This window comes from Babesia microti, chromosome II (assembly GCF_000691945.2).
Source record: "Babesia microti strain RI chromosome II, complete genome".
In the NCBI taxonomy this organism is placed as follows: domain Eukaryota; phylum Apicomplexa; class Aconoidasida; order Piroplasmida; family Babesiidae; genus Babesia; species Babesia microti.
In genome coordinates this window covers 995,068-1,018,840 of record NC_027206.1, presented here as the reverse complement: position 1 = coordinate 1,018,840, position 23,773 = coordinate 995,068, and the positions used below count along the sequence as shown (strand labels likewise).

Below are 23,773 nucleotides of genomic sequence, written 5' to 3'. Positions count from 1 at the left end.
ACGGTTGGATATTTGCCGAATGATAAAATTACAACACTCAGTTAATCACAATCAACTTAATTGCCAGCTACCCATAGCTAGGACAGAATCAAAATTGAACCATAATTAATATTTATCGTCTATTGGGATTTAAAGGACACATCTAGGGAATTTGACGAATAAAATATGATTATTTCATCGATTAATTAACGGCCAATTAGCAGAATACTAGCAAAGTATTCAATTTGTGATGATCAAATAGTTTCATTTTTAAACAATTATATTTAATAATTGATGACGAAATATACACAAAATTAACTTCATGGCTTATTATAATATGATTGTTGTGATCAATTTTAAAAGATTGTACAACGGTGTGATCCGGTTAGACGACCCAAAAAGTAACTAATGTTTGGACATAGGCCAAGAGTGATACGTGAATGTAGAAATAAGTAATGCTGTAAATCCACGATCAACAAATGGAATGTAACCAAATTTAAATTGGAGTCATATTATACTGATTTGACATAATTAATGTGTAAAATTTTCAGTATGAAATGTCAGAAATTTACAAATGAATCTCTTAGTGAACTTGCGTAGTTAATTATGTAATTTGAGTAGTATAAATGTAGAAAGCATGTTGTAGAAAGTATTTAAATAGTAGTTGGGGGGGCGAAAATGCATGTATGCGATGAATAAAATGAAATTGTGATATGGAAGTGGCAGACCCCATTTAAAATATGTCAAGTATAAATCTAATATCTGGTGAAGGAGAATGTTTATCTCGTGAGAGTTTCACCGCATGGCTTTCCAAATTGGGATTTGGCAAAAATGATTTTAATGTAATCTCTGTGTTGGGATCCCAATCCAGTGGCAAAAGTACTCTCAATTTCACTTAGGTACACTACTTAATGCAACATTTGGATTAGATTTCGACACTATGAACACAAAAACAGGTCATTCACAGACCACAAGGGGGATTTGGGCTGGACTTGGTAAGTTTAAACGCGATTTTTTAGTCTTCGATGTTGAAGGTACAGATTCCTTTGAACGCGGTGACTCCCATCTAACGTTCGAACACCAGACAGCATTATTTTCCCTCGCCTTAGCAGATTGCTTATTCGTCAACATTTGGTATCACAGTCTAGGCAATCGTATTGGTTCAAATTATGTGTTACTGAGAACCGTGTTTGAGGCGAATTTTGAGATAACTGTCCCTGATTGTGTAACTGATATTGTATTTTTAATTCGCGACTGGTGTGAAGAGTTGGCTCCGCTTGATATTGTACAAAAAAAGATCATTAACTACATGGATACTATTTGGTCTGAAATTAAGCATGTAAGTTGCCTGTAAGACATAAATATACACACTTATATATGATTTCATATCCATTTTCACATTTCAATGATATGCAAGTGATATATGCATGTATATACTAATCTCCTGTAGTTTGCATTTGAATTATGAAATGTTGAATGAATAAATGTAAATTATATTACAGTATAATTTGCGTGACCTTTAATATCTACTCAAATAGAAAAACAAATAACTGTATATGTTGACATAATGTTGTTTAAATTTATCTATTTTTGCAATTAATCCATTTACATTTACCTACATTGTTAAACAATGTGGGTGATTATCGTGTGTTATTCTGGGATTGTGTGTTTTATATGATTTGGTGTAGAATAATTTATGTATAAATACTTATTTTTGACTATTTTTATCGATTATATGTTGAGTAAACGCCATTTCTGTGTTTATATTTATGTGTGTGATTTGAGAATGCCTGATTGTGTAATGACGAAAGTGAATGTTTGCATTCATTTTAATTGTTGCGTGATAATTTAGCCTGAGGGTTCCACTTGGAACAAGTACTACCGTGTGAGGGTTTTTGGTTTGGCCAATAAAATCCTCACCAAAGATGCATTTGCGCTCGACTGTTGTAAATTATTATCTATGCTCGAAGACGAAATTTGCATCGATGGATACTCTAAAAACATCCCCCCAGATGGATTTCCAGCCTATGTTGTGTCTATTTGGGACACAATTAAACAGCAGGCTCATCTAGATATTCCCACGCAACAGGAGATGTTGGCAACATTGCGTTGTCACGAATTCAAGAATTCGCTACTAATTGATGTAGATAAGCAAATTGATGATGCTATAGTGTACTTGAATTCAAATGAAGTGACCAATATGGTCGCTGATGGTATTAAATTCTCCACTTGGAAAGAGGATGTCAAATCAGATGCTGTGAAATCTTATTTGGAACAGACAATTAGATACAATTCTAAGATATCCAATTCCATTAAGGCAGAGTTGCTCGATTCAATTGAACAAAGGATGTCGAGTGTTGAACAAGTGATATGCAATAAGTGCATACGGAAGGAATGTGAGGAATTTACTAGGCAAATTGACAGTGAATTCAATCCTGATTCAAATCCCACCAGCAATTCATTTACCATAGGTGGAATTGCACCTAAGAAAGCTTGGGCTACATTCAATAAAACTCTGAAGAAATATGAAACCAAAGCGGTGGAAAATTATCTAGCAGAAACATGCCAATCAGATCCAGAGCCTTTACTACGTCAAATTTGGGAGATATCACAGCGTGTAAAAGATGCCAATAAGAATTTGCTGGAACAAGTAATAGTGCACTTTATAATTTCGACATTTGATATTGACGAAATATTTTTGGGCAACTTAACCAACTTATCTATTACCGTTGATGATGCCATAGACAAGGCAGTAAATGATGCTAAGGATGAATTCGATGAATGTATTGGCCAATTTGAGATTGAGATGGATGGGATGGGTAAACAGGCCCTAGAATTTTTACTAAATAGAATATCATTACTAGATATTGTGTACAAGAGGTTCGAGAGGTTTTTCGAAATTGACGAAAATTTTGTGCCAAGGGAATGGACATCACTTTCTCAAGTGCAAACATGTTTTATTAAGGCTAAGGAGGAGGCGTTGGCTCTGACCAAAGCCTTAAGGAGCAATGAATTTTTGAAAGTTTCCGATGTAAAGGAGAATCAGATAGTCAAAAGTGCACTGGAAAAGATGCAAATTGCGTGTAAAAGGGCGCAATCGTCCGTTGCAAATTCCAAAAGTGGATGGAGGAGTGTACCATTTGGCTTTTGGATTTTGTTGATAATTCTGGGATGGAACGAAATATTCGTTCTGATATCGCTAATCTTCAGTCCCAAAGTTTTTTTCACCGCTATTCTTATCGTTAGCGTATACTTTTCCATTGCATGGAGGGGAAAGTCTTTATTTCAGGTATATCAGGAATATTCTTCCATGGCACTCACTATCGCCTCTTACCTAACGACATTAGCAAGTAAGGCCACTAGCAAATGATCAACGCTGCAACTTAATGTAACTGTGACTAATCTAAAATATTATACATGATTAGGCTAAATAATTTTTAACCCCAACAGGGCCTTAATTTTTGCGATTTAAACACTACTGTTGATTTCCCATTGTGCCTAGTGCAATGTTAAGTTGAAAAACGGCTCGCAGCTGGAGAATATGTTGATAAGGAGGAAAAAATGAACGCAAACCGAGCTACCGCTTCTATGGGCATCATTATGCCAACAGTTATTATCCGCAATGCCAGGTATCTATGTTACACCTGATAATGTTTACTCATCATCACAATACACTTGATCATAACATTAACAAAGTATCAAATATTTTAATTGAATCTCAATATAGGTTATTTACTGATTCATTTATAAATGTATAGAGATTATTTTTAATTGTAAAACGGCAATTACAAACAATTTTAATCATGTCACAATAATTTAAAAATAATTAGTTTATTGGTGGTAAAATTGTTTACAGATATTTAAAACAGCCAATTACAATGATATTAAGGCATTGGATCTTAATTATTTTATATTTAAGTATTAGATGTGGTTGTTTATTAGTATCATTAATTGTTACTATGAATTGTGAAATTTTTGTAATTTGGTAAACAAATAGTTAATAATATTAAGTTGTAAACTTACACAAAGAAAACCCATTCAGCACATACGGCTATATATGCGTTAAAGGTAATAGTTTCATTTGATATAAAGTTTTTGAGGTAGAAATACATTTTGGCGCTAGTTATCTGCATCTTTCTAGACAATCTATGCCAATTTTGGGCGATATAAGATTCTGTATGTGGGTCAGCTTACTGAAATAAGGGGATAATTTGGGACATTTTTGCCAAGAGGATCTCCGAAGCTTCTGGATAAATATGCGATCGTTTTCAGTTAGTGTTAGTTCGTCTCCAAACTTGGAAAATTTTTGGATCATATAATTTGTTTCACAACCATGAATTAGTATGTTAGATATTGTCAAATATGATATGAAACAGTATACCCAAATAGTATTTATGAACCCATCCATCATGTTACTCCTACGCACAAATGCCAACACTAGCACTACGCTTACTTATCTCCCACTATATCAGTATACCCTACTCGACTCTTTGTCGGTGTTACTATGATCTGTATAATTAATTATTAAAAAGAAGAATGATGAGTAGTTAGTTTAGTCTATGGGTAAAAAAACCAAAGTCAAAGACTCAGATTCTGATGAACTGAGTGGTAGTGAGATCCCTTCAAACTTCAAAGTTAAGCAGCGCCCAGTGCTGGACTTTAAGATAGTCATTGTACAAGATGAAGCGGATAGTAGGTAGGTCGACTATTTTTACTCATTTGTACTCATATAAATCCATGCTATTGTAAATACTCATGACAGTAAGCGTTATGCATCAATTACACATCTACTAGAATATTCAATTTTAAAATTACAAATGCAAGCTTTGTTGCATGTTACTACATTCGGTTAAACTTTAGTGATGAACAATGGATGTAAAATGTCGTGTGATGCATTTCTTAACATACTTGGCAGGCTTATTTAGGGAATATTGTTGGAGTAAATTGTGGGCAGGGCCGGGAAGATCTACCAAGCGTAAATTTTGTATAATTTGCGGATGCCCCGCAAATTATACTTGTGTCTCATGTGCTAAACACAAACCCTTTGGATTTGAACGCAATTTCTGCAGTATTCGCTGTCAAACGGTACATAATGAAGCGGATTGTGGGAAACCGATTGATATGACCCACTGGTAACAACACAGATATATTTAATCATCCATGTCCATTTGAAACAATTTTTCTGGAATCCCATCACTTTTAGATAGAGCCAAAGTGCAAAAGTGGATTCCTCGTTTATTGAATGCCAGTAACAATTGAAAGAATTCGGCAATTGATACTGTTATCGCTCGTCTTTCAGTCAAACCAGTGGAATCCAATATATTAAGGACCAACTCCTGTATCGGTAATTATTTTACCCTCATAGCTACGGGCTCTGGTATTTTAGAGTTTAACGAACACCATGTTTTGTAGTTGGTTTCTAGGATCGATATTACTGAACTTGTTTTTAAGAGACTTCGTAGTGTACGCCGCTTTCTGGAAAAGCATATTCTTATCATAGCATCCCACTCATGAAAATCAACCTATATAAATGTTGTTCCATAAAATGTATTAAATGCAAATATTCAATATATTGACAACCCCTACCACCAGTGGTTCAGGCCTTGGAACAATCTTTACAATCATCGATTCCACATTCGGGGGTGGATTGAAACTTCCTAAATAAATAAAAATAATTACCAGGTGAAACTTTACAAACCCGTGAAACTGTGCAAAATAGGCGAGTATTAATTGCTAATCTGCCATATTTGTCCTCGTTCACATTTGCAAGGAGCCTTTCGGCAAATTCCTTTTGAAACATGAGTATGGCACACCTATGTGATTAGATAGTTAAAATTATGCAATAAAAATACAATTAAGGCAATGCCTACCTATATGGATGTGGATGTGCCATCAATTTGAATACAAAGGGAGAGGATATTTGATAAGGAAGATTTGCCGTGCATACATCAAATCTTGGCAAGTCAATCCGCAATGCATTTCCCTCAATTACAGTTAAATTTTGAAATCCCATCTGCAAGCAGCGTCGCTTCACCTCACTAACCATTCTAGAGTCAATTTCCAATGAGATAACTTGTCTAGCCAATGGAACAAGCCGTATGGTCAAATTTCCGGTGCCTGAATTATTGATTTATAATGAATTGTTTGCAGATAATTAGATAATGTTTATAATATCAGGCAAATAAATTATGTTTGTTGGTTTTACCTGGTCCAATTTCCAGTACTGTGTCTGAAGACCTAATCTGAGCCGCTTGTACGATTTTATCGAGGATTCCAGGGTTTTTCAGCATATGTTGACCTATTTTTTTCTCAAAAGTCATATTTCCTGTAACAATCGTCCTCCTTTGCTTTTTCCTCGGCGCTAATCCATGGTCTTCGTGATCTAAATAACTAATTGAATTACTATAATAGGGTTCAGATCGGATCGTTTTTCGTTCCTTGCGCATAGCCATAGTGACCAATTTATTAAGTATCAAATTTCTAAACATCTAACAAATTGTCATGGTATGGAGTAAGTACGTAAGATATGTCAGATATGGTAGTGATGGGGAGGTATAATGTCTGATCTCGACGATCCTGCTAGTCTTATCCTCTTTAAAACGCACTTTAAACATGACCCCGAAGAAGCACTAAGTAAAGTACATTTAGTCGCTTTTGATTTGGGTCCTGAGACCTGTAGGAGTAAATTAGTACCGCTATTGTTTGGTGTGTGATATTGTATATGTAGAATATCAGAAAAGTGGCGACGATCTCATTAAATACTCTATCGCTATCGCATGGAAAACTGTTTCTAAATTTGTGGGAGGAGGACTGTATTTTAAACCAATTCTCCTGAGCCTTGAACACATTCTATCACAAGAGGAGCCTTTCGTCAGGGAAAAAGTATGAAAGTATTTACTTAGGGCATTGAAACTTTTTTGGAGATAATACACGATAACAAGAGCTTCACCTGCCCCGCAATTCAAATATCGCTCATAAATGACACCGTATGCCCAATGCTTAAACGCCTGGCTAATGGTATGAAATTGTTTATTTAGACGACTGGTTTGCTGCCCCTAGTTCCGCTTGCTGTTTAATACCCAAAGTTTATCCCTTGGCTTCCCCCCAAAATCAAGCTGATCTATTGCAGTATGTCAACTTTTGATAAATGTCATTTTTTCAATTATTTACCCACGTGATATTTTTAATTTATATTTTGATTATGGCTTAATAATGACTGTATAACTAGTTTGCTGTTTATGTATAACTAATTACATCTTTGATTGTAAACAAATAATCAATTCTGTAATACAACACTATTGACATAGATGCTATCATCACATGTGCGAAACAACATTCGTACTGGTTAAACTGGCCGCGTCAAGAAACTTGAAGGATCTGTTCAACCATATAGATATTGAAGACGCAATATCTCTCTTCTGGCTTGCACTAAAAAATATCGCTAACGACACGCAAGATCGGGTGCGAATTGAGGCTTTGGAATCGTGTATTTCATTCGGCAAAAGATGCACAAATGAACAAAATGAATCATTCAACATGCCAATCCTAAAGGATGCGATGCAGGATCAATCCTGGAGAGTTCGTAAGCAATCTTCTTCACTTTTGAAGCAGATTTATTCCACATTTGGTGCCAAACTTGTCGATACCCACCTATCTGGTCATATATGCCAATTAATGAACGATAAGGTGGAATGGGTGAGGTCACAGGCTATAGAATCCTTTGTTCAGTGTGCTAAAATACTAGAATCAGAGTCTATAGAATTATATAAAAAGCAAATTATGATGTTGCCTGTGGATGCTAATCCAGAGAACAGGAAGCACGCCGTTTCAATCCTTGCCATTATCGCACAGGACTTAAATATTTGTCGGGTCTATATAAAGTCCATTTTGAATATTTTGATAAATGACAACCATCATACAGTGAAGTTAGCACTGTTGAACTCATTGAATCTTTTTCAAGGGGAGTTGGCAATTGAAGATGAAATTATTCATAGGCTCCTTAATGAACTAAAAACAAGCACATCAGTAAGATAAATATTTACTCAGTGGCGCGTGAGGTTGTCACTTGTTAAAGAGATTGAGGTGCTGATCAAAGAGAGAATTATTAATTATAATTTTTCGGGTATCATCCTGGAGCTGCTACTGGACCATGTATATAAGGTTAGAATTTCTACAATCGACATCCTGAGCAAACTGAAAGACGTGTCAAATTGGGATTGTAAGGAGCTTTTTAATAATTTGTGTGTTGCACTCGAGAATAACAAGTTGCCTCCCGCAATACAGCAAGCATGCGGGCATCAGGGATCGCTTAATTATAAACTAAGAATTACAATAATTAAAGCCCTCACAGTGAGTAATTCAATGAATTAGGTGTTGCATGACCAGGATGAATATGCTGTTAAAGTTTTAAATCTCGCAGTCAAAGATCCCGTACCAAACGTAAAAACGGCAGCTGAGGAGGCTCTTGAGTTCATCTGCTCTGGAAACAACTGCGCCAAAGATACTCCTGGTGAACCGATCAGTCAATTGACAGATAAATTTAATATGCTAACTGTCAAGTATTCGGATGAAAGTGCGTGTAGTTCTGTAGCTTCTACACAAATTATGAACACCGTGAGTGGGGATTCGGGTGAAATGATAGCAGAGTAGCCATTACATTGGTTAATTAATTGTACACTGGTCGAATAGCTATATTCAATTCCGCAGAACAGATGCTTTGACTTGTTCTATTTGTTATTTTGGTAGTTTACATTTGTTACTGTTTTGTTAAATTGATTTTCATGTTATCACTCGTACCGGAAGTGCTAGTGTTTGACCTAGAATAGGCTGTTTTGTGGTTGTTACATTTATTGTTTTTGTACCTTTTAAGCTTGCCGCATTTCTTGGCATCTTTCGATGAGTGTTAAATTGTAGCTGTTTATTTTGTCGAATTGTTTAAGTTTTCAACCTGTAGTTGTTTGTGTTTTGAGTCATTGAAGTTGATATGTGTTAATGTTTGAGTGCTTTGTCACTATATCGCCTCTAGGGTTTTTTGAAGCATGAAATTCTTACACGCTAATTCATTTTCCTTCATACAGATCTTTCTAGCTCATATGTGTTAGGTTACGTAAGGTCCCCTGTAGGTAATAATTAGCCCCTTTTGGAATGATACAAGGGTATCATTGGGCTGGTTGTCTATTTTCTCGGTTATTTATAATTTTGAAAGGTATAGATGTGATGTGTTAGAATAGGTCAAGAATCAGATGATTTAAAAGCATATCATGAGATTCTAACGATTCATATCCGTTGTAGCCGCTCCCCGGATCATAATTTGACACGGATTTCACAGAAAATGTATAATTCACTGTATACTAAGCTTTATTTGTGCTCAATAAATGCTGTTAAGTGAGCACATCCGTAATGTGTGTGACTAATACCATGATAGGACGGTAAATAGGTAATATAGTGGGGAGGTCTATCGTACATCATGGACATTTGAATTTTATGAATTCAATTTATGGGAGAATGGAATGTTAAAATTATGGTTACAATTATTTTTTTACTGTGATAAATTAGATTCCTATATTCTAAAATTTTAGTCTGTATCCCATGGAATTGCACTTGATTTATGTTATGTTTGTATACATTTATGCTGTTACAATGTAATATTGGTATTTATGCATAAATTCAACATGTATAGGTACAATCTAATTGTCAAATTGGGAATACTTCGGTTTAAACCTGTAAATTCGTTGAAGAATGTAAGATTTAGCAGTATGTCGTTTTACGAAGTTAAAGGACCAAAGCACACTTCTAAACATGATTATACTGGAGAGATTGATAGTTGTTCGGTTGATAAACCAGATAATATAGTAAAAACAGATACTGTGATGGGGTTTTTGAAATCTCCCGAATATCAGCTGCTAAAAGCAACAACGCCAACACCTACCGCTATCTTGAATTCCTTCTACAATTACTCCCCGCCCATCAAATGTGAAAGTCTGGGAGATTTCAAGCTGTATAGATGGGGTAATGTTGAATTGAGTGGTTATCATAAATTAACAGATTTTTTGTGGTATCTAGGTAACGCGCTAGTGTCAAATAGGTGTAAATAATGTGATTGACAAACAAGAAATTGAGAAATTCTCACACAATTTCTCCATCGCAGTAAGTTGAATTCATTTAGGAATTGAGTGTTGATGATGCGGTTAGGATGCTTTTGGTGTTTGAAGGTCTAAACGGGCCGCTAAATGTATGTTCACTAGCAATGTACGAACATTTATTTCACGATAAACCTGTAACGACACAACAGCTGTTGTCACTAGCTTTTGCATTGGGAAAGGTCAGACATTCAATTGATACACTAACTCTTCCATTAGTGTCAATTTTGCATAAAAAACCCTTGAAATTGGATGAAAGGATCAAACTATTTCTCGCAGTTTCAAGGCTAGAACCCACAATAAATCTCATTGAATTTTATACATTCAGCACCAAGAAATTATCAGATGATTGCAATGAAAGTGATTTATTATTTCAAGTGATTAATATGGATCGATGGGAGGAAGATATTAGGAAAGATGGTTATGTTGACCAATACAATCTTACTGATTATCCCGTTTCCTTGACTTGCTTGCAAATACTTCAGCTGATAAATGGACTGTCAAACATTTCTCTGGAGTGGATAATTGGATCTGTGCATAAGAGGATCGAATTGAAACGCCTATGGAAATCAAATTTGGGGGAGGAAATTATATACCGAGACCAAATGTTTTCATATCGCACTCCTTTAGTAGCATTTTGTAAGATGCTGCTATCTAATTTGAACAAAATGGAATTCAATATAGTGGGATTCTATGTCGTTGAGCGTAATTTAATTAATTTGCCTATACATGGAGTGTCATTAGCCCATGTACTCAATGTGATCGATGAGGTGGGAAATCTTGAAGCAGAAAATTCGCACTTTTGCAACATTTCAGCTACAACCCACCAACTCATTCCTTCATGTATTTCAGATATTACAGAATTCATTAAGATTCTCAAGCATAAGTATACAACCGTAGTAACAATATTGGAGTCATTCGTCACAAATATGGAGCGAAAATATGATATAAGTCAGAGCGATTATGTGGATACAGAATACTATAATATTAAGCAAAATACTAATAAAAATTTGAATGATTTGAGCGAAATAATAAGAAAGATGGGGGAATCTAATAAGGATTTGAAGGATAAACTTACCAAGTCATTTGAGAAGATAAAGTATATCTCACAGAAAGTTAATTTGGATTAAATTGCGATAAATATGTGTAATATTTTAGAAATAAGTGTCCCTTATTCCTATAAATTGACTAAATAACATGAAAAGATCGCTTTGAATTGTAAATTGTATTGTTTAATGCATAGCTAATAAATTGGTTTGTGCATGTGCTCGCCACTAACACCAGTGCGCCTCCTGATTGACACTTTACAACATGTTGTTCAACCCCTTCTCATTGTGCTACGGCAGATTGGAAAAGGATGAAGCGACGTGTTTCAGCAAGATGGAAAGTGATATTCAACGATTTGCCAGTAAAAACGACATGCGCATTTACAGAAAAGGAACCGTTGCAAACGGCAGTCATGAACACTTGAAAGGGCATGCTAAATTCATAGGTTCAGTAAATATAACTAAATTGGACCATGATTTGAAATTTGATAGTCAGAAGACTAAATGCAGTAGGAAATTTGATGAAAATGAAACTAGAATGATTAGGTCCGATAAGATTGTGGATGGGAAGGTTTACCAAAGAATTTCTAATATACCTCCCATTGTAATCCCAAAGGATGTAATTGGTTCTAACTTGAATGACATGAATAAAATTATTGATAAGCTCATAGAGTTAGAGTGTCTAATGAAAAATATTCTCAATAAATTTGAAAAGGTAGATTCGGTAGAGTCAGCTAAGGTTGTAAGTGAACTTGATGTTGAAAAGATTGTCAAAAACAAAATACAACAAATTCTTAGTGCTTCATCTAGATCACTGAACTCTTCTATTTCCAAATTGTCATCTCATTCAAATATCACAGAAGTAAATGGTGAAAATAACTTATCTGTCTCATCCAATAATGCAGAAAATGATTGTGATATGCCACGGTGGAACAAAATTGAAGATGAGACAAGTGATGAAATTAAGGAGGTAGGGGTAATTGAGGTTGACCATAGTGAATTGAATCTAATTGAAGGTTCAAATGGTACTAATAGTGAAGTTCTGCGTAAAGAAACACCTTGTCTCCGTTCTGAACAGTTTAAATGCAAGTATATTGACCAATTGCTGAGTAATGTTAATAGCAACCTTATTAATTGCATAGAAGACACTGACAATAGTTATTACATTGATAGTAGGAAGGTGGAGTTGGATAGTTTACGCGACTGGGCTTGTAAATCAACTAGTATTGAAGATTTAGGCATTGATAATATTTACAGTCTTGATGAATCACATCAGTTGCTCACTTCTAATGTAATTGGAGAAATTGCCCAGGCGCAGGAACTGGCACTTGGTGAGTCAAACTATGAACTAACCAATATTGGCATTAGGGAAATCGAGGATAAAAATGATCAAGAACTCGCACTGAATGAAGTAAACTCAGGCATAAGATGTAGATCCAAGTCAATGCCTTCAATTGATTTTAGTGATGAACTCGTGGTCTCAATGGCTTCCTTTTCCAGCATTTCCAAATTGGAATCCCTTTCCATCGAATCAAACATGTCAGTTTACACTAGCTAATAAACTATTTTGTACAATTAATTATCAGGTGTCGAATTAGTTATGTCTGATTGTGTTATACGATCGATTCCCCTTAATTTCATGAAACTTACTTTCGTATGTTGGTAAATAACGCTCTCCATTCATTGGCCTCGGGGTCTTTCATTTTAGGTATTGCATCCGAGATCTATATATTTTTGTTATACCATCAACAAGTGTACATTGTCCATGGTGTTCATGTTACGCTTGCAAAACTCATAGAGTGTAGATAGGTCGCGCCTGCAAAAACTGTCCATAATAGACTAGGTTAATATGCAGATACCATGGAATATATTGAGCTAGTTATTACAGTGATCAAATAACGGCTTGCTTTTGTATAACTATTTACCAGTGTAATTGCGATATCGAAAAGTCTTTGGTCCAGTATGTGAAACCGATCATCTAATTTGATTGTCTCGAGTGTGTAAGTGCCATTTAGTTGGGTAAGCATCAGAATGGTTATGGTTTCGGACCATATGGAAAGGAGTTTTAAATTATTATCTGTACAATTTGCATTTGTTAAAATTTCAAGGGCCTTTGGTGTTAAAGATTCGGATGAACGTTTCATACTCCCCAATGATGTTAAAGTTCTGTTTAAATTTTTAACCATCCTATATGTACTAGCCCCGTCCATCATACTCTCATTCACATGTATAGTGTTGAATTTGTCCTTGAGTGTTGTAACCAAGCTTTCAAGTTGCTTAAACTCTTCATTGCTCAGTTTGTACTCGGAAAATAACTTGGACAGTGCCATTAGACACCTTCCAATTTGATTGATTGATATATTACTAAGTGGCAGGTTCAGTAGTTTGCTATCTTGTTTGCCAAGAAGGGCAGCCATCTCCAACAGTTCTAATGATTGATCAAATGTTAAAATGTGAAAAAGATCCATACCCTAAATAACATCGTGACTACCCTCAAATAAATCAACTCATAGTACTTTAAATCCCTTTCCTCTGCCTTTTTAAAACAGGTTGCAATTCTAAGCAGCATGGGCCAATCTGACTGCGATATTGCCTGTGGCAGTAATAGTTTTGTTTCAACCAAAAATTTTTGATATAATCGAGGGATTGTGGATACTGCCTCAAATAACATGATAAACTTGCAAAGTGTTATATTGGGATACGTTGATGTTATTGAATGTCTGGTGACAGCCTTTTGATATAACATGTCCAATAATTGTGAATTGTTACTATTCAGCTTCACTAGGTAATTCAACAAAAGTGCTGCATCCTAAATTAATAAAAGTCTACTCCTCTGGATATGTCGTGAAACTTGTCCAAAATTAACCCCTCAAAGTGTTTGACTATGGTATAATCTTTCCACCTTAACTGTGAAAGTGAGAATAATAATGAAACCAGGTCCTAAATGTTATGTTACATACGTGAACACTTATATCCATCCCATTTAGAAGGTAACAAATGTCTCCAATAAGTCTAACATCCCTATTGCCTGTATAATACAATGATCTAATGATATCAGATAAATCTTTTATGCTCAACGTGCATAAATTATCAAGTGTTAGATTGCTGATTATTGTAGAAATTGCTTGTTGTAGATTGGGATAGTCATCTTGTTTTAGTCCCAGTATAGAAATGGCAAATAAAGAATGCAAGTAATCGTGTAGATCAATATTTTGGCTGAGTGAATGATTTATTACCAATTGGAAATGTAGTTTAGTGAGTTATTTACCATGGATGTGTACCCTGGTATAATGTTTGGATTTCGTTTAGAGTTCATAAAATCGCCAATTCCAACCACGCTAGATGCCATAATCAAGTTTTTGCATGGATTAACAGGATCTGCCAATCCCACAACCTCACTAATAGTCTTAGCATCTTCTAGTCTTGTGGGGGTTTCTACGTGTATAATTTTGGTATAATTACTAGAGCCCGGCAATGGAGGACTCTTTGCAGCATCTAAAGGCATCTTGGATAGTGCCGAATCGTAAAACCATCTCCCCTTCCCATGATATTGTGATAATGACTGAAACAATTCCCCTTTCTCATTCCTACAGTCCATTGACGTGAAAATCTACATTAATAATTGAGTGCCTTAAATCTCCCTCCTATATCCTCCCTTTCCACCTTTAGTACAGTGCCCCTTGAGTGTTTTAGCCTGTATAAATAATTCAATTACTTTCCAATGATAACATAAGCATAATCGCCAATTTGAAACGGTTGGGGCCGATCCAAGTCCATAATACGCTCCCTAGCATCAGTATAAAGTCTTAGTAATGGCATTTTTTCATCAGCCCATATCAACTTGTCCTCTCCATTCACTACTTCTTCCCGGGATATGAAGTAATCGCTTCCCAGTGATTCCCTGAGTTGGTTTAGGCTTTCATTCACCGACAATGGAAATTTCTCGACTAAACAATTGGATTTGTAGTTAAATTTACAACGGGAATTTGTTAAGAAAGATTGTGATAAATGTGTATCAAAACTCAAAGAGTTGGCCACATTGGAAAATGGAAGACTATACATTATGAGGTTAAATGTATGAAATGAGATGAGACGCATATCTCAATAGAATTTTAAAAATAATAAATGCGCAAAAAAAAGGGATGTTGTGTGGGTACTACATTTTTATATACTGTAGCCCCCATGGGTTCCGGTAAGCATCGGCATAGCAAGGATAAACTCTATATAGTAGCTTCAGAATTTGCTAGAGATTGGGGAGGTTACAAAGGCAACTCTGAGAAAGTTGCCAAAAGAGTTTTACCCTTTGATCACTGGTATTTGTGGATTAATCTAGCTTTCTAACACTAAACAAGTTTGATAGTGCCTGTTGTACAGAAGATGGGAGTGTTTTTGATGTGAAGGCCGTGAAATGCCATATTTCCAAGGGGCTAAATCATCCAATTACCGGAAATATTTTCAAACTTAGCGATCTTATCTACCTCAACTTTTCAAAGGATGAAAATGGCAATTTGCAGTGCCCACTCACACGCAAAAGGTTCAACAATTTCACTAAAATTGTCGCGATCAAACCTACTGGAAATGTTTTTTCGGCTGATTCACTTACAAATGTTTTAAAATCAGAAATGAAGGATCCACTCTCGGGTACTTAATTAATTATTTAGGAATAGATATTGTTAAGGATGATCTAATTGTACTACAAGACCCTGAAAAACCGGAGAAGAGATATATGGAAAATGTATTTAAAAAAAATGAACAGCATGATACTAAAAATAGTGCACCCACACCCAATGACACTGGAGATGAGAGTGTTGGTGAACTTAGTGTTAAGCATAAGCAATTATTTCCAGCCAAAAAAAATGCACAGGAACCAAGCCAAAAATCGGATTTGTATACCACGCACAGGTAAGAATTATGCAATGTAGACAATCTGCGTCATTTACTTGTACCGCTATGCCTGTAGTTTACGAAACAGAATATAGAGACAAGACTGTTTTTGAACGTAAAAATGAATTCTATCAACTGGCTCGCATCAATAAATTGAAGGGTTATGTCAAAATTGTGACTACTCTAGGCGATCTAAACCTCATGCTGCACTGCAACAAAGTACCAATTACGACCGATAATTTTTTACAACATTGTGAAGATGGATATTATGATGGTACAATTTTTCACAGGTATTATCAATCAGTAAATATTATTTGATTGTTCAATTTATTATTCGTGTTTAAATTTGCTGTTTGTGTTAATGAGTTTTATTAATGGTTATTATTGTAGTGATAATTGCGTATGCTGTTCATAAATCCAGTATGATGATGTAAATATAATTAATGTACTCTCACATAGATGCATTGCCAATTTTATGGTACAAGGAGGAGATCCAACCGGTACAGGCACTGGTGGAATATCATCATTTTACGAGCGATGGTCAAAAGGAAATAAATGCGAACAAAAACCTGACAAATATTTCAAAGATGAATTTGACCAAGCATTACAACACATAGGAGAGGGGGTGGTTAGCATGGCAAACTCTGGGCCAAACACCAATGGATCACAATTTTTCATCACCTTCAAATCCTGCCAACATCTAGATAGAAAGCACTCCGTTTTTGGTAAAGGTACCATTTTTGTCATTTAGTGGTAGGTGGCTTGGATGTACTGGCTAAATTTGAGAAGTTGGAAACGGATAAGAAAGATCGACCAAAGGATCCGCCCAAAATATTGCGCACCATTATCTACGAAAATCCCTTTGAACCAAACTTTGCCCATGAGGCCAAACGAGCAAATAAATCTGGCAGTTTATACGATCTGTCGCATGAAATTCAACTCAATACAAATAAAGGTGCAAGTACTGATGCTAATATTTTGAAATCTAAGTTGGCCAGGATTGCCATGTTAAAGAGACAAACCTTCAAGTGGTGATAAGAGCCATGTTGAAAGCAGCATTTGATTTATTTTAATGTTATATAATTTTATGTTTTGTAGTAAGTTTAAATGATATTGAGTTGTCAAAAGGTAAAGGAGAAGAGCGGTGACTTGGTGATGAGTTGCTCTAGTAGCAAATCTGTATTGTACAGTAAACTGTTCCCTACTCTCAGTTTGTGCTGAGAGAATATTTCGCAGGGCAAATCCAATGTAACCAGTTCTAATGATGTAGGGAATGCAACTGGTAAACAAACCGGATTTTTTACGCAGTCGATCGTGTTGGTCATTTCCCCACAACTTCTCTTGATTAAAGACTTTTGTGTCATGTCCACGATCAAATTTGAAGGCTTTTTCGACTTTGATTTCTTGATATATTGTATATATGAGCCCAATTCTCCATGTATAGTGGATAAGATGCCATTGTCACAGGGAGGAGTGGCAATAATCATACTAGCCAAGGCCAACAACTTCTTCTTTGTCCTCATCTTCTTGGTGTCAATAAATTGGAATTGTTTGAACAAAATATTATCCTTGAATACCGTCTTGTATTGTTCTTCAAACACTGATAGGATGGCCATTGATTGTTCAATGGCCATCTTCTGTTCTTTATCTACAATATTTAGCGCGGCGTTATTTAAATTCTTATATACCCTATGTAACCCTTCTAATGCGTTGTAAAATAATGACATATTTTTCATAAAAGCCCATCTTTTCTCATTAACAACTGTTCCAATGTCGCATTTTAGATTGTAATTCTCAAAAGCGGATTCATTTGTTGTATCATGAGAATTCATGCGATTTGGACCGAATCTAAGTTTCCTCAATTCTACGATGTGTGAAATGCACATTTTTTCGCTGGATAAATTGCCAATAAGGGGTATATCCATTGTCAGATTGTTGTTAGCCCCTGCCGTCCAGGATTGTTCTATTGGTGGATTCCATTTCCACACTTCTGTACTGTCAATTTTAATAAAGTTTCCCATACTAACTGATTGGTTTGTCTCTTTGATGGCCCAATTTTGTAATTGTTTAATACTCTCCAAATTTGAACCACAAGTGGATGCCCATTCCAAGAGTGCCGATCTGTTATCAATTAGATCAAACTTGAACCTCACTTCCAACTCCAAATCCAAGTTTTGCTGATCGTCTAATTTGTATGATCCAACTCGTTCTAATGTATGTCCTTGTGTTGAATTTTCTATTATATCTTCATCATCTTTAGCGTCGTGTAGGTTTTGTGATAAGTCGTCTGTCATTTGAATGTTCCTTTCATCTTGGTCAATAGGTATTGGATTGAACTGATCATGTTCTGGTTTCTTTCGTTTCCCTCTTTTTAATATACTTGGTCCGTTTTTATAGGAAAAAAAGTCATTCCATGCACTAACAAATTCGCTTGTTATTTCGGGCGGGGGAGGTATTCGAGGTATGGCAAAACACCCTTGGCCACTAAACTGCAGAATGTGAGAGTCAAATTCCACCCGTTGGGATGCTTCCAAAAAGTCGACCAAGTCGATCTTGTCAATCAGCGATTCGTACACGCTTGGACAGCACTTTAAGCTTTTAATATGCTTTATGGCGCGGAATTTTGCGGTTATCTCGCTACGTATGTTATTTAGGTGAGATAAATGCACGCTGCCGCGGGATTCCAACTCAGAAATCGTATAAATTAAGTCGCTCAGCATGTCGAATGCAGCAAACTGGGCTTTTTCAGAGAGGTGTGTATAATCGTTGTCCAGATTCATTCCCACGTAATCATGCAATATTGAATTTAAATTGTGGTCAATTTTTTATAGTTAAACATTCGTAGGCATTCCTGAGTATTCATGGCGACATGGCGGCTGTGACCCATTATCCCAGTGTTGACTGATATGGTATTTCAATTTTGTGGAAAAAATAAATAAATAAATGGGTCATTACTAATGTAAATAATCTAAGTAACTAAAGAGGTTTACAATTGAAGTTCCTTATCGTTTTTTGTGTACAAAATGCAAAGCTTAAACAAAAAAATACCATTTAAAAAAGGTTTTTAATATTTATATATCGTCTAAGATAGATATGAGCTTCCCTGGGTTGTTAGCTACCAACAACAAGCTGGACAGTGATGCAAGTACGTGTCGGAGGAAATCCTCAGAAACTCCAAAACGGTAAGTCTTCTTAAGTTTATCAGTCAACTTTGTCGCCAAAGCTAACATGTTCCAATACTCTGCGTGTTCTAGCTGCAGTAATAAATTATGTGAAACTTTGTATTCGCCATATTGGATCGGTCCTGGGTTACAGAAAAGATCCTCATATACCCATCTGCCGCGTGCCTCCTTCAATGCTCTGTGTTAGTACTGTGGTACATTATATCTAAACGTATACAGATTTAAATGACGTAATGGCATTATATAATTAGGTAAATGGGCAAAAATAGCTAGTAGATGATGAGAGGTAACGATGAGCAAAATATTATGCTATTGTTTTACGTATTACAATATGACATATTCTGCTTACCTAAAAGATTTCCCCGATAAATTTACCATTGAGCATAGCACTAGTGGTAATTCGCCTTTCCTAGGATGATCATTTAGACTGAATATTTCCGGTCGATCTGGGGAAATGCGTAAAAGGCGTACAAATGGCACAGCAAACATTTCCCACTGTTCCACCTTCTGCGTACATAACCCTTGAATTCCAACACAAACTCCTGTTACATTGGATTCTACTGCTACACCTGCAATATGTCCATATGCAAATCCAAGATTTGAATCAAAATTTGTGGGTAGGGAGCAGCGCCCTTGATAACCAAAATAATGCGTTACGGATAAGTAATTGCCTTTATATAACCCTTTCTTCTTCCTAAGGTTCAACTCCTCTTTGACCATATTTGCCAGCAGTATCTCAATTTCCATATTCTCCAACAAAATCTCCGAGGGGTCAAAGGTGTATAACACTTTGCGAATATATTCAGGGAACGATTCGAAAAGTGCTTTATTCCAACTGGATAACTTTGATATATGGTTCACTAGATTATCTCCAGGGTCAATTTTCTCGTACAAGGAGCGTAACTCGTCAATTAGGGTCTTCATACTAGGTAGGTGGAAAATTAGATGATCCGGTATCAAAACGGTACCGAAATTTTTGCCTATTTCTGCCCTTTGACAAACGGCATCCGCAATATCCCGTACTACGTCAAATAATGTTTTGTTGGCAGCTCCATATTCCTCAGCAATAATAACAACATTTGGATGTGTTTGCAACGCAACTTCTAACACTTCCAAACTTGGTAAACGGCCAAGTATTTTGACAAAATGCCAATATTTTGGAATGCTAGCAGCGTCCGTTAAAACGTTGCCTACTAGCCCCGCGTACAACTTAGCATTTGTGTCGAATCCAACGCAAGCTTCTATTGGATTGTTGTCGCAACCGAAGGAAGCCAAACAATTGGATCCAGTTACCGGGACGCCAATGATGTTTATATCAATGTTGTTGGATAATAGATATTCAGCAAACAGTGTAGCCTGGGAAATTGCACCTGAGTCTCCCATTATTACTAAAGAGTGTAAACCCAATTTGATGCAGGTATTTGCCGCTGCAATTCTGTCTGAAAGTGGGTATATTGACTTGAATCTTGATCTGTAGATAATGCCTAATCCGCCCTGATTCCTGAACAATTTAAGATCTTCATCCTTAATAATAGAATATACTCCATTTATGAGACCAGCGGTCCCTTGAAATGCATATAATTCGCAATTTTTCAATCGCTCTCTTACGCCCCAAATAACGTTCATTATGCCCGGATATTGCTTAGACAAGCACACAATTCCCACCTTTGAAGCTTTGGGCAATGAATTGTTTGGAGTATCAATCGCCGAAACATTGTATATCTCAAAGGAAGTTTTTGAGGTCAAATGAGGGTAATTGAGTAATATCTGTCGGTATGTATATGTATCTGTAGGTATGGTATTACCGTTAGATATGTTTCTAGTCATAGTCAAGTTTGGATTTTTGCACAAAGGGGGTATGTTTGGCTTGTAATTCAATCGCATATTCTGTAATGGCGAGTAGCAGGTCCCATTTGTAGATTCTTTGCAAACAAGATCCAAGTCATTTAAGAGGGAAAAACATCGCTGCTGAGAAATAAGTTCATTGACATCATCTTTCCTTTCACTCATATAATCCAAATTGTCGGATACGTGAACCAACTTATTGCTTAATGATGATGAGTCAAAGGTCAACGATGTAGTTTGTTTAATACTATTAGGTACATCACTAAATTTTTCCAAACAAGTGGCATTTAAATTTGATAATTTTAGTTGCAATGGTCCGGGAGAGCGATAATTTTCGGATAAAGCCCATGTTATTCGTGCTTTGGAAATTGCCTTGAACATCTTGGAATTGAGATCTACAAGGACCCGCTTTATAGCAGGAAATTTCGGCAAATCTGACCCAGCAGGTGCGTCAACCATGTGCATAATTGACACAAATGGAAGGCCCATAGGAACCCATTCTTCGTAGTGCTTCGCCAAATTCCTTATCACACTCATATATCCATTCCTGTCGTGAGAAATTAGTAAACTGGCATTGTAACCCAACGAATAACAATAAGTGGCGTCAAAATCACTTGGAACAGCGCATCTTCCCTCGTACCCGAAGTAGTGAGGCATGAATTGGAGTTTTAGAGAATTTAACCGTTTTAAATCATCCGTTTTCTCCGAAGCAATATAAGATTCTACCAGCATTAGTAAGAGCCTCTCCGTTGCTATTTTAGCGACCATTATATATCCAGAAGCTTCCCTGTCCAGTAGCAGTTGCTCTTGTATCATATATGGCAAAAATTCCCAAGTCTTGCGACTCTTATTGAGAAGATTTACGTCGAATTCTTGTCCTCTATTGACAATTTCATTTAGCTCTTGTATTAAAATTTTAACCTCCGGGATAAACTCTATCAGACCTTCGGATATTAGTATCACACCAAAATTTTTGCCCAACTTCATTCGCTGGATCATCAAGTCGGTAATTTGGTGTACAATCTCTTCCAAACTGGTGCCATTTTCCTGGATCTCTTCGCCCACCAACAAAATGTTAGGATGTGTTTGCATTGCACACTCAAGAGCCAAATGCGAGGCGCTTCTGCCCATAACGCGAACGAAATGCCAAGTATAACGAGTACTGGTGGCATCTACGCAAAGATTGCCAATCAATTCCGAATAGGTGCGAGATGCAGTGTCAAATCCAAAACTTTGCTCAATGTTTTCCGATTTCACATCGCCATCAATGGTTTTAGGAACTCCAACCACACATATTTTGCGTGGTAATTTCTCAAAATAATTGGCTAGTAATGCGGCATTACTATTAGATCCATCCCCTCCAATAATAATCAGCCCATCTAGCTCCAAATCGGTGGCAATTTTTGCGGCAGTTTCCAAGTCTTTATCATTTTTAATCCTCCCTCTCCCCGACCATAACATATCAAACCCTCCCATGTTGCGATAGTTGTCAATCTTTTCGCTACTTATGTCTTCATACTTATTATTTAGGAATCCGTCTATCCCACCAATGAATCCGATTAGCTTGGAATCTGGATTTCTAATCTTCAAATAATCAAAAGCACCAGATATGACACAGTGGCCTCCAGGCGCAGGTCCGCCACTCAAAATTAGGCCGATTTTTATCCTCCTCATCTCTCCAGGAATATCAACCGCGAATGGCTCAACTAAAACCATTTTCTTATCAATAATATTGCTTAAAACTTTACCAATTTCTTTCAATTCATCGGGATTTTCACATTCGCCGGTTGAATCATACTCTTTCAACACGTGGCATTTGCCTTTTAGCAACGGGGGGAGATCCAAATCCACATTTCTTCGATTAATTTGCATAGTGCTAGAATTGCGGTACAACCATTCATCAGATAATTTTAGGCCCAAATCTCCTTTACAAATAGCTTTGACGCCCGGTAAAATGGTTGCTGGCTCTGTGGATAGCAGAAGGGTCTCTTTCCTCCTCAACATGTTTGTATCCACCATCAAGTTACTTGATCTATCATAATTTTCATATTTATTCTCATCCACACTATTCAGCCAGTGCTGATTGTCTCTGGAATATACCGACATGACTCTCCTCAACCCTAACATTAGTAATTGATTACCTTTAGGCTTCTTTTCCTCTTTCGATGCCATTATAATACTGTAATAGAAACTAGTTATATAAGTTTTGCAACTTTTAAACTGACTAAATTGTTAGTTTTCAAGGCTTTGGTGTGCAGCGAAAGTAGGTAGGTACTGAAAATGAGGGTTGTTATAAATGGAAGGTATATCATACATATTATATCCCAGCACTATTAAGGCAGAATGTATTAAACGTTTAGAAACTTGACTACCTATCCCATTTAGATTAGTTAGTATGAAATTTGACAACTAATTTCATACTAACAATACGCTCAAAATACGCTATGATTTCTAATGCTAATATTGTGATTTGATGGACTCATGGTGTTGTCTAGATGAATAGTGATAATCAATAAATGCTGTAGCTAGTATAGGGAAAATGTATGCATAACTGAGCCGATGTAGTGAATATGATACCCAATTCTAGTGATTAAGTGAGATTAAATATATATTGTGTGATGATGATTTTTAAATTTTAATTTCTAGTTTTGCTTGGCAATGTTTTGCATGGTCTATTGTACATGTATGATAAACAAAT

The 23,773-nt window shown here is 36.2% G+C and overlaps 11 protein-coding genes across 11 annotated transcripts; 6 read left to right on the top strand and 5 right to left on the bottom strand.

The window, feature by feature from the left end:
• Positions 1 to 719: 719 nt before the first annotated feature.
• BMR1_02g02895 (Protein SEY1 homolog) lies at positions 720 to 3,349 on the top strand (the record flags this gene model as incomplete). The annotated part of the gene is made up of 3 exons (XM_012792887.1): positions 720 to 858; positions 879 to 1,318; positions 1,832 to 3,349. The coding sequence occupies 3 exons, from the start codon at positions 720 to 722 to the stop codon at positions 3,347 to 3,349; spliced, it is 2,097 nt and encodes a 698-aa protein (XP_012648341.1).
• On the bottom strand, positions 3,489 to 4,390 carry BMR1_02g02890 (conserved Plasmodium protein, unknown function; the record flags this gene model as incomplete). The annotated part of the gene is made up of 3 exons (XM_021481627.1): positions 3,489 to 3,612; positions 4,003 to 4,153; positions 4,174 to 4,390. The coding sequence occupies 3 exons, from the start codon at positions 4,388 to 4,390 to the stop codon at positions 3,489 to 3,491; spliced, it is 492 nt and encodes a 163-aa protein (XP_021338249.1).
• On the top strand, positions 4,539 to 5,115 carry BMR1_02g02885 (Protein SEY1 homolog; the record flags this gene model as incomplete). Its single annotated transcript, XM_021481626.1, has 2 exons — positions 4,539 to 4,675; positions 4,905 to 5,115. The coding sequence occupies 2 exons, from the start codon at positions 4,539 to 4,541 to the stop codon at positions 5,113 to 5,115; spliced, it is 348 nt and encodes a 115-aa protein (XP_021338248.1).
• On the bottom strand, positions 5,130 to 6,467 carry BMR1_02g02880 (DIM1, 18S rRNA (adenine1779-N6/adenine1780-N6)-dimethyltransferase; the record flags this gene model as incomplete). Its single annotated transcript, XM_021481625.1, has 7 exons — positions 5,130 to 5,315; positions 5,337 to 5,501; positions 5,566 to 5,636; positions 5,659 to 5,792; positions 5,850 to 6,096; positions 6,185 to 6,361; positions 6,383 to 6,467. The coding sequence occupies 7 exons, from the start codon at positions 6,465 to 6,467 to the stop codon at positions 5,130 to 5,132; spliced, it is 1,065 nt and encodes a 354-aa protein (XP_021338247.1).
• BMR1_02g02875 (protein phosphatase 2 (formerly 2A), regulatory subunit A) lies at positions 6,537 to 8,628 on the top strand (the record flags this gene model as incomplete). The annotated part of the gene is made up of 7 exons (XM_012792883.1): positions 6,537 to 6,684; positions 6,707 to 6,861; positions 6,882 to 6,996; positions 7,017 to 7,107; positions 7,287 to 8,004; positions 8,026 to 8,328; positions 8,350 to 8,628. 7 exons carry the CDS (start codon positions 6,537 to 6,539, stop codon positions 8,626 to 8,628), a joined length of 1,809 nt encoding a protein of 602 aa, XP_012648337.1.
• On the top strand, positions 9,636 to 11,248 carry BMR1_02g02856 (hypothetical protein; the record flags this gene model as incomplete). Its single annotated transcript, XM_021481624.1, is given in 3 exon segments — positions 9,636 to 10,041; positions 10,064 to 10,125; positions 10,145 to 11,248. 3 exon segments carry the CDS (start codon positions 9,636 to 9,638, stop codon positions 11,246 to 11,248), a joined length of 1,572 nt encoding a protein of 523 aa, XP_021338246.1.
• A 181-nt stretch (positions 11,249 to 11,429) lies between these two features.
• BMR1_02g02855 (hypothetical protein) lies at positions 11,430 to 12,722 on the top strand (the record flags this gene model as incomplete). The annotated part of the gene is made up of 1 exon (XM_012792880.1): positions 11,430 to 12,722. One exon carries the CDS (start codon positions 11,430 to 11,432, stop codon positions 12,720 to 12,722), a length of 1,293 nt encoding a protein of 430 aa, XP_012648334.1.
• Positions 12,723 to 12,739: 17 nt separating this feature from the next.
• Positions 12,740 to 15,262, bottom strand: BMR1_02g02841 (hypothetical protein; the record flags this gene model as incomplete). The annotated part of the gene is given in 10 exon segments (XM_021481623.1): positions 12,740 to 12,794; positions 12,815 to 12,888; positions 12,908 to 13,003; positions 13,024 to 13,635; positions 13,656 to 13,973; positions 13,994 to 14,104; positions 14,125 to 14,380; positions 14,401 to 14,774; positions 14,795 to 14,858; positions 14,880 to 15,262. 10 exon segments carry the CDS (start codon positions 15,260 to 15,262, stop codon positions 12,740 to 12,742), a joined length of 2,343 nt encoding a protein of 780 aa, XP_021338245.1.
• On the top strand, positions 15,347 to 17,083 carry BMR1_02g02840 (peptidyl-prolyl cis-trans isomerase-like 2; the record flags this gene model as incomplete). Its single annotated transcript, XM_012792877.1, has 6 exons — positions 15,347 to 15,477; positions 15,498 to 15,805; positions 15,826 to 16,066; positions 16,087 to 16,338; positions 16,508 to 16,779; positions 16,800 to 17,083. 6 exons carry the CDS (start codon positions 15,347 to 15,349, stop codon positions 17,081 to 17,083), a joined length of 1,488 nt encoding a protein of 495 aa, XP_012648331.1.
• An 86-nt stretch (positions 17,084 to 17,169) lies between these two features.
• On the bottom strand, positions 17,170 to 18,828 carry BMR1_02g02835 (hypothetical protein; the record flags this gene model as incomplete). Its single annotated transcript, XM_012792876.1, has 1 exon — positions 17,170 to 18,828. One exon carries the CDS (start codon positions 18,826 to 18,828, stop codon positions 17,170 to 17,172), a length of 1,659 nt encoding a protein of 552 aa, XP_012648330.1.
• Positions 18,829 to 19,119: 291 nt separating this feature from the next.
• Positions 19,120 to 23,247, bottom strand: BMR1_02g02830 (6-phosphofructokinase; the record flags this gene model as incomplete). Its single annotated transcript, XM_021481622.1, has 3 exons — positions 19,120 to 19,408; positions 19,580 to 23,195; positions 23,217 to 23,247. 3 exons carry the CDS (start codon positions 23,245 to 23,247, stop codon positions 19,120 to 19,122), a joined length of 3,936 nt encoding a protein of 1,311 aa, XP_021338244.1.